Source organism: Plectropomus leopardus, chromosome 14 (genome assembly GCF_026936395.1).
Source record: "Plectropomus leopardus strain MGB_pleo_1.0 chromosome 14, ASM2693639v1, whole genome shotgun sequence".
Taxonomy (NCBI): domain Eukaryota; kingdom Metazoa; phylum Chordata; class Actinopteri; order Perciformes; family Serranidae; genus Plectropomus; species Plectropomus leopardus.
In genome coordinates, this window is record NC_142189.1 from 22,264,707 (window position 1) to 22,278,672 (window position 13,966).

General features: G+C 44.1%; 1 protein-coding gene across 4 annotated transcripts in view; it reads right to left on the minus strand.

Moving 5' to 3' along the window:
* The window catches only part of LOC121953429 (AT-rich interactive domain-containing protein 1B-like), a 211,047-nt gene that overhangs the window by 28,709 nt on the left and 168,372 nt on the right, over window positions 1-13,966 (minus strand). For 3 of the 4 annotated variants that reach the window (XM_042500525.2, XM_042500524.2, XM_042500523.2), the window contains exons 8-9: window positions 8,754-9,075; window positions 7,573-7,734 (exon numbers count right to left, since the gene is read on the minus strand). In XM_042500525.2, coding sequence (XP_042356459.2) covers window positions 7,573-7,734; window positions 8,754-9,075 — 484 coding nt within the window. The remainder of the gene's footprint in view (window positions 1-7,572; window positions 7,735-8,753; window positions 9,076-13,966) is intronic. The other variant, XM_042500527.2, reaches the window with a different exon arrangement.

Sequence of the window (13,966 nt, forward strand, 5' to 3'; positions counted from 1 at the left end):
ATTATCTCCTGGACGACCATATAAAAGAAGATAGGGAGAAAGGGGGAGACAGGTGGAGAGGAAAAAAAAAACATGCAAGGTGAAGAGAGGCCTGAAAGACTGAGCGAGTAAGAGAGGACAGGAGGGTGACCGAGAATGCAAGATGAAACAAAATTAGAAAGGAAAACAGGAAAAGGAGGAAAGGGTCAGGTGAGAAAGTGAAACGCTTGTAAGGATGAATGTAAAGGAAGAAAGGCTGGAGGAAGCAGGAAGAGACAATGTTGGGCTACGACAGACCACAAGGAGGAGTATTTGGCCCAAAATGCAACTCTGTTTTATGTGGATGTAAAGCAAAAAACGCTATCCGGATTTATGTCAGTCAGCTCCCTCCTAACTGGCATCCTTCTCTCTTTCACACACTCACACAGACACATAGTGTAATACCTCATGTTGGAACCGATACACATAGCCTAAGAGGAGGGATTGGCTTGGTAAACCTCCCCATAATCTCATCTCACAGATGTAATTAGTCATAGAGCACGGCTGATGATACATATGTAATCCCTCTATGGGGGCCGAGGTGCACAGGGGAGCTCCATGGCAAAGAAACAAGCTCACACCAAATCCACGCTTATCTGGCCCCGTTTCCCTATAACGGGGGAAATATAGACTCACTTTGTCGCTGCCTACGTGTTCCCTAAAAAGCTTTGTGTGAGTCAAGACGCAGAAATAAATGTACCTTTTGATTGCTGCAACTTCTCAAGTGAAAAATGTATGCAAACTCGCACAAAAAAGAGAGCGCAGATAAACCAGCATGAAAAAATAAGTTTGCCAAATGCCCGTGAATCTCATTTATCCATACTGTGTTAAAAAAAAAAAAAAACGCCCCTCAGCCACCTTAAGCAATATAAGCAGAAGCTCTCATGTGAATGGCAAAATATCCAAATCAACAACAACAACAACAACAGTGGTTGGAGGTTTTCGACTGTGGCGCTCTCCCATTATGACTAATTCATGTCATAAAAAAGCCCATTAGAAAGCACTTGATGGAGGCATTGCACAGCGTTTAATCACACTTAATATATGCATGTGCTGCTATCTAGAGGGGGGGTGAAGGGGGGGAGAAAAAAAACGGCACAGTGCATTTATCTTGCTCTCAGGCACCTTTGTGCAGAGGAAAAAAAACCCATCCTGTTGCCGCAGAGAGAGAAAGAGTGAGTGAAGGAAGAGAGAGGATGGATGGAGAAAGGGAGATAGAGGAAGAGGAAGAAAAGAGGGAGAAGGAGGGAGGGAAATTAAGGGAAGAAGGAGTAGTGTGTGTATGTGTCCCTGGTGGACCGATGGGGGGCGTATCTTCAGCTCAGAGCCCCAGAGCTGGAGGTAATCGTTGTTCCATGAGACTGAGCTGAGGGAACACACTCTCAGAGACACACACACACACACACACACACACACACACACACACACACACACACACACACACACACACACACACACACACACACACACACACACACACACACACATACACACACTCAGTAAGACAGCATCTATCCTAACACCATCCGGCCAGTGCACTCTCAGTTTGTTGTCTCGCAGTGGCCTGAGGAGAGAGAAAGAGAGAAACGGAGCAGGGAAACTCAGAGTTTTCTTGGGTTTTTATGAAAAGTTAGCGTCGGAGTGCAGGGATGATGTTTGAAAATTCTGCTTTCAATCTTTTGCTTGGCCTGTTCAGGGACCATTAAGTTCAGAAAAGCCGTCATCTCACACAGTTGAAATGATGACCTTTGAAATGAGTTAATAGAAACACGACCGTTTTCTTTCAAAACTTCAAAATCATAACTAGGATTCAGTTATTTTTACATTCATTTAAATGCTCTACTCTTGCTGACCCCCCCCCCCGCTTTGTTTTTAACCCTAATCCTTCACACAAAAACACACACGCACATACACACACACTCTTTTGACTATTCAGTCCACACGTGTGAAGAGCATTGGAGAAGGCCACTTTCGCACTGTGGGCAGAGTGTGTGTGTTTGAGCGCGTCCTTGTGTTCATGCGCAGGGTGGGCGCTGTTGCCAAGGGGATGCCATGGTTACAAGGTGCCAGCCAACCAGCTGACGATGTCTCTCTAGAAGTGGCAGCGCCTTTGTCCTTCATTCGTGGTGACAGGCCGCGCCGATGCCTCCCAGCACTGCTAACTGGACGAGACAGCAGAAGCGCTGGGACTGCAGGAGTGTGTGATGGCTGAGCATCCCTCCCTATCGATCCCTCTGCTTTGTGTGTGTTTGTGTGTGTGTGAGTGAGTGTGTAGAAGAAAGTGAGAGGAAAAAAAAGAGCCAGAGAGGAGGCTGCTGGATGGAAGGATGGAGTGGATCGGCTGGAGGCCATGAATTATATATGGACCCAATCTGTTCTCAGGGCAGCTTGGGCTCATAGCTCCTCCAAACTCCTGACTCAACTCAACGCACAAACACCAAACACACACACACACACACAGACACACACACACACACACACACACACACACACACACACACAGAGACACACACAGACACACACACACACACACACACACACACACACACACACACACGGAAGGGGGCCGGAATAAACCCCCCACAAAAAAATAAAAGGACAGCTTTTAACATATTAAATCCAGAGAAAAGCTACTCTTCCCTTCTCCCTCCCCTCCTTCCCAAACATCAAACAGCTCAGGATGGATGGAGGAGAAGCCATTTATTTTGCCCATCTAATGAAAGCAGAGCGCTCCGCAGCACTGCCAAGACTGCGAGCGACAAAGCACCACAGGCAGCATCCCCCGTTCTTGACATTCAAGCGCTGCTCTTATTTATTTAGCAAATTTACTTACTAAGGAGGTCAGAAATGAATTATTTGGCGAGGATTTGCCTGGGAGCACTCTCCTCTCCTCTCTTCTTCCCTCTTCCAACATTTTTCTCCCTTCAATTTCCCTTTGATTTACGGCTCTTTTTTTTCCCGAGCTTTGCTCTTCTTCTACTAAGTGCTTATTTTTTCGACAGAGCCCGTTCCTATAGCTCCAGGAACTTTTTGTAGAGTGTCGCCGGCAGCGCTGGAAAGTCATTTGAAAAGCCAATTCTGTCCTCAGAAGCTGCTGCCAAGAAAAGCTTATACCTTTTAATACTTTCTGTTCTCTTCTCTTTTCCAAAAAGAAAAAAAAAATCCCCCAACATCAATCCACAGCCTCGCAATAAAAAAATTGTGCCGCACCTTTTTTTTCCAAACAAACTTGTACCTCCTCCACACTGACAGGCTTGACACCGTCCGTGTTATTTGAACATGTCAGACTTTTGACACTGCAATTCATCATGCTGACAACTGGCAGCCGAGTTCCCTCCAAGAGTCAACTTTTCATAAAACTAATACTGTTTTCTAGACAAAAAAATTAATTTCAAGACTGACCGCCATCTATTTTTTTAATTAGGTAGCACTGCACGAACACCAGACATTAATTTTTATTTTTTATTTTATTTTTTTTTAATAACTGCAACAGTAGAATCATTCTAGATTATGGTGAAGTTTGGTAGTTACAGGGTGTTGCTTTTTATAAAATTTTTTACTCACTTTTTTTTTTAAACTTACTTCTTACTTGACTCAAAATATTTTCAGTATTTTTCAGTACTTCATTTCTATGAGAAAGCGTTTAGAATATTCAATATGGGACATTTCAACATGTTTTTAGGCTACCAGGTGCCATAACATTTTGACTAATTTGTGCCTCGCTGTAATATTTCAGATATATTTTGTGTTTTTGTCACTTAAAATATTAAAGATGTTGCTGTAAGTCCATGCTAGCCACAATAGTCCAGAAGTAGCTATAAGGATTAAGAACTGCCACACCTGCATGTTCATTGTGGACAATATTGGACCAATAAACAGGCAGCAAGAGAACAGGGAAACATGGCAGAAAAGTTGGACAATCTTTTATAATGAATAGCCCCAGGTTACATCATGATTTAATGACTTAATAAATGAACTGAAAAAAAAATGGATTTCACCATTTAAAAAGCAAACTTAATTGTCTAATTTTACCTTATCAGCTGTGTCATTTTACCTGAACTTGTCACTGGAGTGAGGTCGGGGTTCTCGACATGTTCGAAGGTCCAGAGTTAACAATTTTTTTTAAACTTAAAAACATATTTTCTTCATAGAAATATACTAGAGAAACATAACAAGATATAAAAGTAACATTTAAGGAGGTCTGCAGAGATTTCTTGGTCATCTACCAAAAACTGTCCCAAATTACATGACTTCACCCTACAAAATCAGTAAGATTTTGTGTGACTTGGTCATTAAAATAAGAGCCGTATTTCACTAATTTAACTTTTAGCAGAGCAAAAGGGGTCCTTTTGATGTTCCCAAAACTCTCTCAGCCAGCTTTGTTTCCCCTCAACCACCAATCAAACTGATTAACTAATAAAAGCGGGACATTTGTTTCTGATTCCAGGCGGCCGGTGGATGAAAAACTCTGAGAGGGCTTGAGGGAAAAAAAACCCACTCACGCCACACTTTATGAAGATTTAATCACGACCCACGCCTGCAGCCATGGGATACCAGAAGTGGCCCTCCTCTGCTCATTTGGCATTCTTTTCACTCAGCGTAATGAAGCTGGAGTGTGTCTGCTGGTGTGTGAGGGTGTGTGTGTGTGTGTGTGTGTGTGAGTCAGGGGAGGATGGAGATGGGGGATGAGAGGTGGACATGTAGAGGGATTATTGGTGGGGATGTAGCGATTGGACGTGTTCAAGAAAAATGAAGAAAAGTAGAAGAGACCAGCCAATGGCAACCGCTTCTAACTGGCCCCTGATTTGGAAGGTCGGGAGCATGTGGCAGTGGAAGTTCACACGGGGTTGATGCATCAAAGAGTGAGACTAGACATGTGCTACGACTAACAACTTGTTTCTCAGACGGAAAGGAACTAGGTCTGAATCTTTCAGAATGTTGCGCTGAGATCTGGAGAGCAAACGGGGTACTGGAGCCTTTAACTGCAGGTTTTCGGAGGCCAATTTTCTCCTGATCTCCCTCAGATGTTCTAAAGTGGGATCTGAGGAAGAAAAACATAACAAGGCTGTGCTGGAGACAGCGGAGAACAAAAAGCAAATTGGGAGGAAGAAAGACTGAGGGAGATAAAACAGTCTGGGTAGGATAACAGAACTGCACAGAGACGGAGAGGGCGATACAGTTGGGAGAGTTGGTAAAAAGAGTGAAACAGGTGGGAGGAGAGAGAACAGAGGCAGACGAGGATGGATGAAAGAGGTAGAATGAGCGATAGCAGACAAGTACAACTCTGAGGGTGAGACGGGCAGCACAGAAACTGCAGTATTCCGCGAAAATGTCCATTTAACATCACATTTAAGCTCTTTTTTGGTTTTAAATCAGTCAAAAAAAAACTTCTGCCAAAAGACTTATTCATATTTTGAGTAAAAACTTGATAACAAACGATTCAAATTTGTGAACACTGATCTGCTTTGAAAACAAACACCTAGTTGGCAGATTTTTTTTTCCTTTTCACCAGCTAGTTTATACAAGTCTTTTGTTGTTCTAATCATCTGTTCGGTTTTTCCTCCGCTGCTGTGGAAGTAATGCTTTGTTTTGAATAAACACGATAGCAATTTGGAAGTTAGCATGCGCAGCAACAGCCACCGCAGCCGAACAGAGGGAGAAAAGACAGATTTCCGACAGAAAATCAAAAGAAAAAGCCGTCATCGCGCTGGACTTTTTGCCTCAAATGTGACCTTTGCAATGCAGTAAAAAGAACCAACACATTAATGACTGCCTCATGCCAAACACGGAGATAAAACACTGAACAAAGACATGGAAAGCCGGGGACGCTTTCACAGTGGATGCTGAATCAAAATGGATCACCGAGAAGATAAATAAGTGAAGACACAAGCACACTTTTTAGACAGATATATAAACAAACAGAGCGGGAGAGAGAGAAACCCTCTCCTCTAGCAGCACCGCAGCCAGCGACACCTCTCGGGTGTCTTGGTGAATGTGAGGAGAGACTGACAGGCAGTCTGATTGGTCCCAGCAGTGGGGATCATGTCGTGCCACTTCTTATTGACAGCCCCTGCCATCTCTTAATGGCTCGGCCAGCATTTGCATAGCTGTGTGTGTGTGTGTGTGTGTGTGTGTGTGCGTGCGTGCGTGCGTGTGTGTGTGTGTGTGAGAACAGCACTGAGCCCCCCTGATGCACGTAATTAATCACACATACTGTCAGCCACCCCCCACCCCCACCCCAAAATGCCAGCACAGTGAACACGGCAATGTGAAGCTCAGTGAGTGTGTCTGTGTGTGTGCATGCATCATACTGTTTGTGCTCACTTGTTGTTGCCATTAGAGTGACTAAGACATGCTGATGATGATAATGATGACTACAGTGATGATGCTGAAGGTGATGATGGCAATTACAGTGATAACAATGATGACTCCTCTTGTTTTGCTCTTAGAGGAAGCCAGTGAGAAATATCTTCATGATCACTTTCAGCTCTGTTCAGCTTGAACATTTTCGGTTTGGCAATATGAAACACGAACACATTCATATGTAGACTGATCAGTCGCAATGTTAAAACCGCAGACAGGTGAAGTGAATAACGTTGAACTACTTGTTACAATGCTATGTTGGTCCATAGTCTTTATGAGGATGCCACTTCACACAATACCCAATACCAAGAACACCCCCTCATAATAACAATATTCTCCCACGACAGTGCCCCCACCAGCAGCAGGGTTTCCGACTTTTTAATTTATTTGTGGTGGCCCCACCATGATTTAAACATCTGCTGTCCCATATTGATTTTATATTTTTGAAGCTGGAACGTTCATTAGGATTGCTATTGGAATATATAAGTACCGTTCGTTATTCCTCACACCAGACTTTTGTAGCACAGTGCGAACTCTGGGCACAGATGGAGCAACAGAATGCCAAGTGCAGTGACAGTGAAACCTTAGCATCTAGTTATCTGGATGTAAAAGTTTGATTTCAGATGCATCTCATCCATCGGTCTGATCAGCTCTGAGTGGATAGACAGATCAATTATACAAAACCGCAATTCAAACTCCTTAACCTTCTGCTGCGGGAACCTCATGCCTGTGTTTCATTCATGGACCCGCAAAATTGTCTAAATTTAAAGAAGGGGGGAATGATTTTTTTGCCTTTATTGACAGGACAGTTTCAGATAGATACGAAATAACAGAGAGAAAGGGTGAATGACATGCAGCAAAGAACCACGGATTGGAAAAGAACCCGGGCCACTGCAAAAGCATATATGGGGTGCACACTCCACCAGGTGAGCTAGAGGTCATCCCGAGGAGGTGTTCTTGATCTGAAAAGGTGTTTGGGTGGGTGGTGTCAACTGGCATGCTCATAAAGGCCAGGACCCCAGGTTTCCCAGCAAAACATTGAACCTTAATGAGATGATCCATTTTGTTTACTTCACCTGTTAGTGGTTTTAATTTTGTGGCTGATTGGTGCATATTTAAAGGATACGCGCGCACACACACACACACACACACACACACACACACACACGTGATGAGGGTGGTGGAACCTACCTATGGTGCTGTGAATGTGATGGTGGCAGGATGGGTAGATGGTGAGGTCTGAGTGGAGGTGAAGGTGGTGGACGGGTAGAGTTCGGGTGGTGTGCGGGCCAGTGGGTGGAGGTGGGTTGGGGTAGCTGCATCTGGGCTGGGGACCTTGCATACGGAGGCCGCCTGCAGATCGGCGTCGACAGACCCCCGATAAAGAGAGAAACTTCATCTGAAATATCATCACTAGCTCACAGCCTGCAGTCTGACTCATGCATCATCACAAACGGGAATGAACATTGACAAATGTTAATCTGCCACTTCAGCCTACAGAATGCTGGTGAGACTGCTCCCATGATGCATTGTTAGGCAAAAACCCGTGCCGATTGGAGGACGCGCTGAAATCCACCCTTTCTCTCAGAAGACGGTCATGTTTCCACAAGTTCCCCCGGCAGGGTTCAGCAAAAGTTTACTGCCCACACAGTCCCACAACAGTCGTGGTCTCCAACGCTACAAACACTCATATATTCCAAGCTCCTACCCTGATGGAAAAATAATATCCCTTAACTCATATACCATTATAGCATCAAAGTGCTTTGTATTTGTGATAAGGTGCTCGGTGTCACCTCTGTCTCTGGTGTTTTCACAGTTAAACCTGTGGTTTGCTTTTTCTTCTTTTATGTTTTGACAGTGCAGTATTCAACCCATGCTGTCTGCTCACAGGCCAACATCTCTCTTTTCTGCAACAAATGGCACTTGCTGTATAGTGCCAGCTATCAAAATGTCAGGCACTTTATGAGATGTGTGAAAATAGGGATAGCTCTGCAAATGGCTCATAGAAGCGTGGAACCCCTGAGAATGACTCTTGCCTTCATGTCTGAAAAAGACTCTCACAAACTCTGTGCCACAGAAACTCTCCGTGCTGCTTTTCAGCACACCTCCCCACAGATGACCCTGCAGAGAGAGTGATGTAAGATTGAGATGCTCGCTGGCCCCTAATTTTAGCATACCACTGTTTCCAGGTGACATAAAATAGGCTCAGTCCCACAAAGGAGTTTGGCCCATTTCTGTTTGAATGGCGCTGTAATATAATTTCCACGCAATTCTTTCTTTTGTCGAGATCACTTTAAGGACATATATGGCACAGATGCAGCTGTAATGAATTACATGCACGGAGAGTAGGGGAGTCCTTGCTGTGCTCTCACCTGTTGTGTGTTGAGTTGGCAGATCCCGGCATAGCAGCTGCTGCTGCTTCCTGGGCCTTGCGATTAGAGCTACCTAAAGATGGAGGGCCCATCCCGGGTCCAGCTGGCTGGGGCATGCTGGGGGAGCTGGGAGCCATAGGCGGGTACACCCTGTTCTGGGTGCCTGGGCCGTGGCTGCGTCCCACAGGTATGGGCTGGCCGGGCCCCTGGCCGTGCATGGGGCTGCTGGCGTTCATTCCCAGACTGTTGGTCATGCCGGGGCCGGGGCCGCTGTAGCTGGTACTGGCGGGGCCACCGTAGTTAGAAGGCCGATGATAGTTACCTGGAAGGAGATGACACGTGAATGAGCGTAAAGTGATTGAAAATGTAGGTATTACACTGACAATGTCACTCAAAAGGTAAAACGTGGCTGGTTGTCACTTAAAAACATTCAACTTCCCACCTGCATTTGATAGATTGCTTATAAGAGCGACACAAAATGGCTGCTGTGAAACGCTGCAGTCGCAGATGGGTGCTATGAATCACTTCATTTGAGAGAAATGGAGTTTATCAAGTGCTTGTCAGCTGATACCCTTATACCTACAGCATCGACACATACAACAATTTCATCCATCAGGAGAATAATCTTGTGACAGATGTATTGTAGAGTGCAAAACTAAATTGTGATTCATAACCGCTTTAACCTCCAGTCCAGGCTGGAAAAACTGTATGGGGTGTGGTGACATTTTTCACGGCTGCAGGTTGCTGGATGGCCCGGGGAACAATTGTCAGGCTTAAGGCTGACTTTGTGAAACACTTGAGAGGAGCTCTAATCTGCAGTAAATGCTTTCTTGCTGCCCTGGAGTGCCACATGGCCGCGATGCCAGAAGCTTTCCTAAGGCACACTTAAACCCCTCCATTTTGGCTCTAAAAGCCCAGCTCGGCTCCAACACCAGCTGCAATAAGAGATGAAAGCGAATCACCATGCTGTCAAAGACAACATGTACATACATACATTTAGGCACACTGAAACACACCTACTGCACATGTAAGTGCAGTGCACTCCCACACATGGAGCACAGCACATTGTATTCCCTCTGCGGGCACTGGGCCTTTTCCACTGTGATATTCCCTCCCTGGGACAAATCCCCTGCAAGATAGAAAGGAAAATGTGGCATCCTCCATTGTGAAGGGGGCTATTTATTTTGATTTGATTAAGGGTGCTTTAGTTGGGCCTCACTGCTTAATCCTCTGAGAATATGTCTGGAAAAGGGGATCAAGTCCCTTTAAAACCTGCAGGCTTTTCCGCACGCTCAAACGAGGGAAAGTTGAATGACAATATTCCACATGGGGGGAAAAAAAAAACGTCTCCGAAAATGGAAATGGCTTCTCAGTGTCCTCGAGCTGCTTCAGTGAAGACACTTTCCACATGACATAAGCCTGCGAGTCCAACAGAGGGAGAGAGCGGGAGGAAACAGCAGAGGGGTGGGGGCGGAAAGAGAGGAAGACAGTCAGACAGAAGGTAGGGGGGGAAAAACTCCTTCACCCCCCATCCGAGCCCCGAGATAGGATTTATATTGAATCAAAATAAAAGTCTTTCCCATAAAAGTCAGCAGCTTCGGTTGAATTTGTCCAGAAATTGTGATGAAATCTACTGTGGGAGATGGGAAAAGAAGAAGCGGATTATTTCTGGGGAGGCTTTGGTGAGTCGGTGAGCTGAGTACGGCTGACACCTGTCAAGGGTTTTGGGGCTATAATAGGGAAGCGTTCAGGAAGAAAGGATGTCTGCTAACGAACACAGGAGGATACGTATGGTGCACCGTACATGAGTGTGTGTGTGTCCATCTGCTCGTCTGTGTGAATGCATATATAATGCTACTGAGACCTTGCAACCAGCGAACGACACATTTCCATGTTTCTTCCACTCATAAGCGACTGCCTGCAATTCTGTGGCGAATCCCGGGAACAGTGCCCTTCAGTTTCCTTCCTCTCGGCTCGGGCGGACGCTTTGCTGCAGATGAACAAGGCCGCAGTCAGCGACCTCTCTCAGCCCTCTTTGGACAGCTGTTGAGCCCCATGTCATGGCTGCCTGCCATACATTCTCAATAGCCTGGGCGGACACTTTGTGGTTTTTGGCCCTTGTGACAGACTGAGGCTCCAGCACACCTCCCGGGGAGTTGTTTATATCACACAGTCCCATTTGGACAATCTGCATTTTTTTTTTTTCCCATTTTGGTGGACGGGCCAAAAGCCCCAAAGGTGGGAGTGAGTGTCTGGAAGTTTCCATGAGACTGTATTCAACTTTACTCAGGCGGAGAGATGTTAAGCCAAATCTAACTGAAGAAAAAAAATAAAGTGATTAAGTCGACATGCTGCATCGAGAGAACTTATCGGTCTTGATGTACTACCATTCAAAATGTTCTAGTTGTGGGCTATGTTTGCCTCAGCTGACAAAGGAAAGACAGAGTGGCTGTGGGACTGGGTTAATGCTAAGCTTTCCTATGAGAGTCTTGCTCCGTCCTGACAAGAATGATTCACTTCCTAAAAGATTGGTGCTGCGCCAGAGTGCTTCTTCAAGGACAGATAGCGTACTAACCCACTTTTTAAAATGACTGAGAGCTCAACCCTGAAATTCAGGTGTTTTCATAAGAGTCATTCATGCTTTCTAAGGCTTTGGAGGTACCATTGCAGTTTACATCAGATGAGGAAGGATTGTTGTGGAGGAAAAAGACAAAATAAAAATAGCATGGAATATATGTATCATGTCTACATTACAAATATATATAATATACACAAAATGTACCCTAAATTAACATGACTCCATATTGTGTTATATTTATAGAACTTAGTTGAAAAGATGAGGCAATTTGATTAATCAACTAGACATTTAGAATATGCTCAAATCAGCATGACAGTTTCCTCCAACCTTTAAACTACGGATTAAACACCTCATACACCATCTGACTTTGGAGAAAGTTCACTATTCTGCATGAGGATGAGTTCAGAAATGTTATGCTAAATGGCAACCTATACTGCAGTACTGTAATACTGACCCCAAATTATAATAGTTAACTTTTTTCTTTTACTTTTTATCTAATTTAATTTTAGATTTTGTTCTGGTACTCTTTTTTTTTAAATTATTTACTGTGGTTTTTAAATGTAATTTATTTTGTCTTTCACTCATGATTTTTGTCAAATTTACATTTTTTTAAAATATATTTTATATGACTTTAAATACCAATAAAAGAACCATGATTTTTTTCTTTAAAAATCAGCCTGACAGCTCACCCTCCTCATAAAAGAAGACATAACTCTGCATTTTTAATGGCTAGAGCTGAATAAAAAAAACAACAGTCAGCTACTACATTGATACAAAATGCTTGATTTGGATTTAAATTAACTTTTTTAAAATTAACTTTCTTCAATGAATATCATTAAGAAGCATCTTGGTCCTGCAACGTCACTGTTGTGATGGTAAAGCACACCCTCTCGTGCTGTATTGCTTAATTAGTTGCTGCTAACCTATTAGTGCGTCCAGATCTGGGGAGATATAACTTTAGCTGTAAAAGCCAATATGGAAGTCGTGGGAGTGACACTTCCTTTCCACACACACTGTGAAAAAAAATCTTAAGACTGCATTGTGTGTCTTTGGCAACATGGCCATGTTATATTTCAATATCAACATATTCTTTTTGTATAGAAATAGATAAAAATAACTGCAAATTCCTGCAGGGCAAGTCAGAATAGTTAAAGGTCCAGTGTGTAGAATTTAGGGGCATCTATTGGCAGAAATTGAATATGACTTAGTTTTTATTAGTTTATAATCACCTAAAAATAAGCATTCTTGTGTTTTTCCTCACCTTAGAATAAGCTGTTTATACCTACATGTAGAGCAGGTCCTCTCCCATGTTTCTGCCATGTTGTTCTACAGTAGCCCAGAAGAAACAAACACACAAACAAAATAAACAGTGGCTCTAGATAGGTCGATTCATTTTTTGGTGTTTTTATATCAGCCACCATAGTTCTGCTACATGCTTGGCACATGGGAGAAGTTTCAATTCTTAAACTTCACTGCTAGATGCCACTAAATCCTAAACACTGGACCTTTGAGATCAGTTTTGTCCTATGTTAAGTAAGTAATCTTTCAACTGACTTAAGATAGGAAGTGAAGAAAAATGTGCCTTTCCTTGTTCGTTTAAGGTGGTATGAGTTTTGAGTTGGTGGCTTGTTTTAGTACAAACTCCAACTTAAAAAAGGAGAGAGAAATGTGCAGTGTTAGCTTATATTATGTACGTCAGAATTAACATACACACACAAAAGTGTGTCATCTACCTCACCTACTTTGCATGCTACTCATGCCGCTCTGAAAACCAATCAAGGGAGGGACAAGAGGAAAAAGAGGACAAGGAGGATGTCATTTCTTATTTGTCCCTCCTCGTGTCCTTGTGGCTCAGTCTTGGTTTCCTGCCTGCTTCTGGTGCCTTTGGGGAGTCTTGGTGGTATTTATAGCGCCATGGAGGGGAGGAGAAGGAGAAGGAGAGCTCATGGTGCTTCGTTCACAATTACATGGAAATTCCTGGCATGGTCACGCATTCGGCGGACGCTATATCCTGCGCCGGGTTTAATCCCTGCAGTCCTGCGGGAGAGCTGGAGTGTGACCGAGCAGATTACTGTCTACTGCTTCCTCAGCAGACTGGACCGGCCAATGCTAACAGCCGAGGCAGTCATTCTCCCGGCTACGGTGGGGTAAGGTATGATGGTGCAGCAACGCGCCCTCCGGATCTGTGAACTCCATCAATAAGGAGTGGAACGCAGATTACATGGCTGCATGCTTGAGCTGCCAAGGACAGGAGCAGGGCAGCCTGTCCATGTCCACGTGTGGATGAACACAAATAAAAGAAATGAGTAACAGCATTTTTCTCTTGCTTTTTTGTATGTGGGTGTCATAGTGGTTGGAAGTTTCAGTTGGGGAGGTGGGCAAGAAGGAAATGTAGCGCGTGGACAAGAATTAGACGTCCTGGTGCTTATTTCCTTCCATCTTACTCAGGAGTTCCGTAAAGCTCAGTGTGATGGGTGCTATAATACCCCCCCCCCCCCCGATAATCTTTAATTTTTTTTAGAACCTGGATCAACATCAGTTTTGTTGTGCTGTGTTCAAGAACCTTTTTTTTAAACACTGGAGAAAGGCAATGAGCAACTTGGCAAGAAATGTCCAGCAGCAACTTACAGAAAAG